A 1913-nucleotide genomic window follows, 5' to 3' on the forward strand; every position below is an offset into this window, starting at 1 on the left:
AGTTAACCCAGTCCCACATAAGTAAAACATATAAAATAGCTAAAAACTTAAAAATTAACCGTTAAAAAACATATCTCCAATAACATTTTAATAAACATTAAGTCTCAAATCCTAAAAATAAGTAATACGAAAATAAACATAAAATTTGTTAGTACTATTACATAAACAACTCAATTTGACACAATGAAAATAGCAATTCATGGATTATATCTAAGGAGTAATTTCAAAGTCTGGATATCTTTCTTCATCTGACAAATCTGGAGTTACATCTTGATGATTGGTTTCATTCTGATTTGTATTTTCTACAGAATTATTATTAGCTTCATCATCATCTCGATCGTCTTCCAGATTCAATTGATCTAGAATTCCAATAATGTTTCACAAATCATAATCAATAATAAGACAAAACATTTGGTTAAAGCATTACAAAATCATCCCTAACAAAAACATACCCAAGTCATCTAAAGCTGATTGAAGAGACATATTTGCAAGATCATTCCGTAAAGCATCAACTTTTTTAGGAGTTAAGAATCGTGGTGAATCTTCCATTATCCATTCTGAATGATCCTCAAATGCATCAAGACAAATTGGATCATAACTTTGCTTTCTCATTCGGTTCCTATATTATCAATTAACTTGATTATTATTATTATAACTAAAAATTTAAAATAATGCCTTCAAGAAAGAATAATAAAAAGTACATTTGTTGTTGTCTTAAATTGTAATGAACATAAACAAGATCATTAAGCTTTTGATGCTCTAACCGATTCCTTTTCTTTGAGTAAATGTGTTCAAAAATGCTCCAATTTCGCTCACAACCTGAAGAACTACAAGTTTGACTCAAAATACGAATTGCTAACTTTTGCAAGCTTGGTGCTGCACATCCATAAGATTCCCACCATTGATCTTAACATAAAAAGGAAATAATATATCACAATCATAAAATCAAATTATAAACATATCATGATCATAAAAGGCTGATTTTAATAAAAAATTTACCAGGCATCACTGTGCTTCGCTCATGTATTACAGACTGTATCCCAAAGTCTCCTTCAGCATTCTTAAAGATTCTCATCTCACTTGTCAATTTAGAATTCAAATCTGCATCACCATAAGCATATCTCTCAATGACATCTAGTAAGCCAGAAGCTGTTTGCTTGTGCTTTTCAAATTCTGCAGCATTAAATAAAAAAGCTGGATTTAACTAATAACCAGCAGCATGAAGGTTTAAGTTGTGAATCCCAACGTGAATCTAAAATCTTAAAATATGGATCAACAACCCTCTTTCTTTTTTGAAACCTCTTCACCATATCTTCCCTAGCCTTATAAATAACTTGATAAAGGAAACCCATTGCAGCACTATCTTCATCCACAATACGCAATACACGAACAAGTGGCTCAGTAAGCTTAACAATATCAGTGCATTGATTCCAAAATTTAGAATCTAAGACTTGATCCACAAACTTTTTTGCTTTGGCTTCTTTAGAGTAAGCTGAGCTTGTCCATTCTATAGATGTCACCATAGCTCTCAATGCATCCTTTTGAGAGCCTAAATACTTTGCAAAGCAATGAAATTAGTGGCGAATCGAGTTGGAGCTGGACGAAGTATTTCTCATCTGCCTGTGAATTTTCTCATCAAGTACAAAGGATGGCAGTGATTATAGATATACTTCGTAATCTTTGAAGCTTGTGACACAGTTTCACTCACTTTCACTAACTTCCCAATATCCTGCATCATCAGATTAACACAATGTGCCGTACAAAGAGACCAATACAATCTAGGAAACTCCGATTCCAACAACCTTCCAGCAGCAACAATTTGTAGCATTATCCATCACTACATGTACAACATTCTTAGGACCAACAAATAACACAACATCCCTAAGCAACTTAAACAAAGCATCAGTAGTTTT

The 1913-nt window shown here is 32.5% G+C and overlaps 1 protein-coding gene across 1 annotated transcript; it reads right to left on the reverse strand.

Annotated features, from left to right (window-relative positions):
* Positions 1–210: 210 nt before the first annotated feature.
* LOC112781874 (uncharacterized) lies at positions 211–1523 on the reverse strand. The gene is made up of 5 exons (XM_025824562.1): positions 1349–1523; positions 1000–1173; positions 702–906; positions 453–619; positions 211–359 (listed from the first exon to the last, which is right to left on the reverse strand). The coding sequence occupies exons 1-5, from the start codon at positions 1521–1523 to the stop codon at positions 211–213; spliced, it is 870 nt and encodes a 289-aa protein (XP_025680347.1).
* Between the last annotated feature and the right edge of the window lie 390 nt (positions 1524–1913).

Source organism: Arachis hypogaea, chromosome 3 (assembly GCF_003086295.3).
Source record: "Arachis hypogaea cultivar Tifrunner chromosome 3, arahy.Tifrunner.gnm2.J5K5, whole genome shotgun sequence".
NCBI lineage: Eukaryota > Viridiplantae > Streptophyta > Magnoliopsida > Fabales > Fabaceae > Arachis > Arachis hypogaea.

What these genes read in the sequence shown, in the direction of transcription:
- LOC112781874 (XM_025824562.1), bottom strand. Translation starts at nt 1,523, where the DNA reads ATGGTGACATCTATAGAATGGACAAGCTCAGCTTACTCTAAAGAAGCC. An exon ending in GCGAAGCACAGTGATGCCTG is followed by an intron (nt 907 to 999) that starts GTAAATTTTTTA and finishes TTTTATGTTAAG; the next exon opens with ATCAATGGTGGGAATCTTAT. An exon ending in ATCAGCTTTAGATGACTTGG is followed by an intron (nt 360 to 452) that starts GTATGTTTTTGT and finishes TTGGAATTCTAG; the next exon opens with ATCAATTGAATCTGGAAGAC.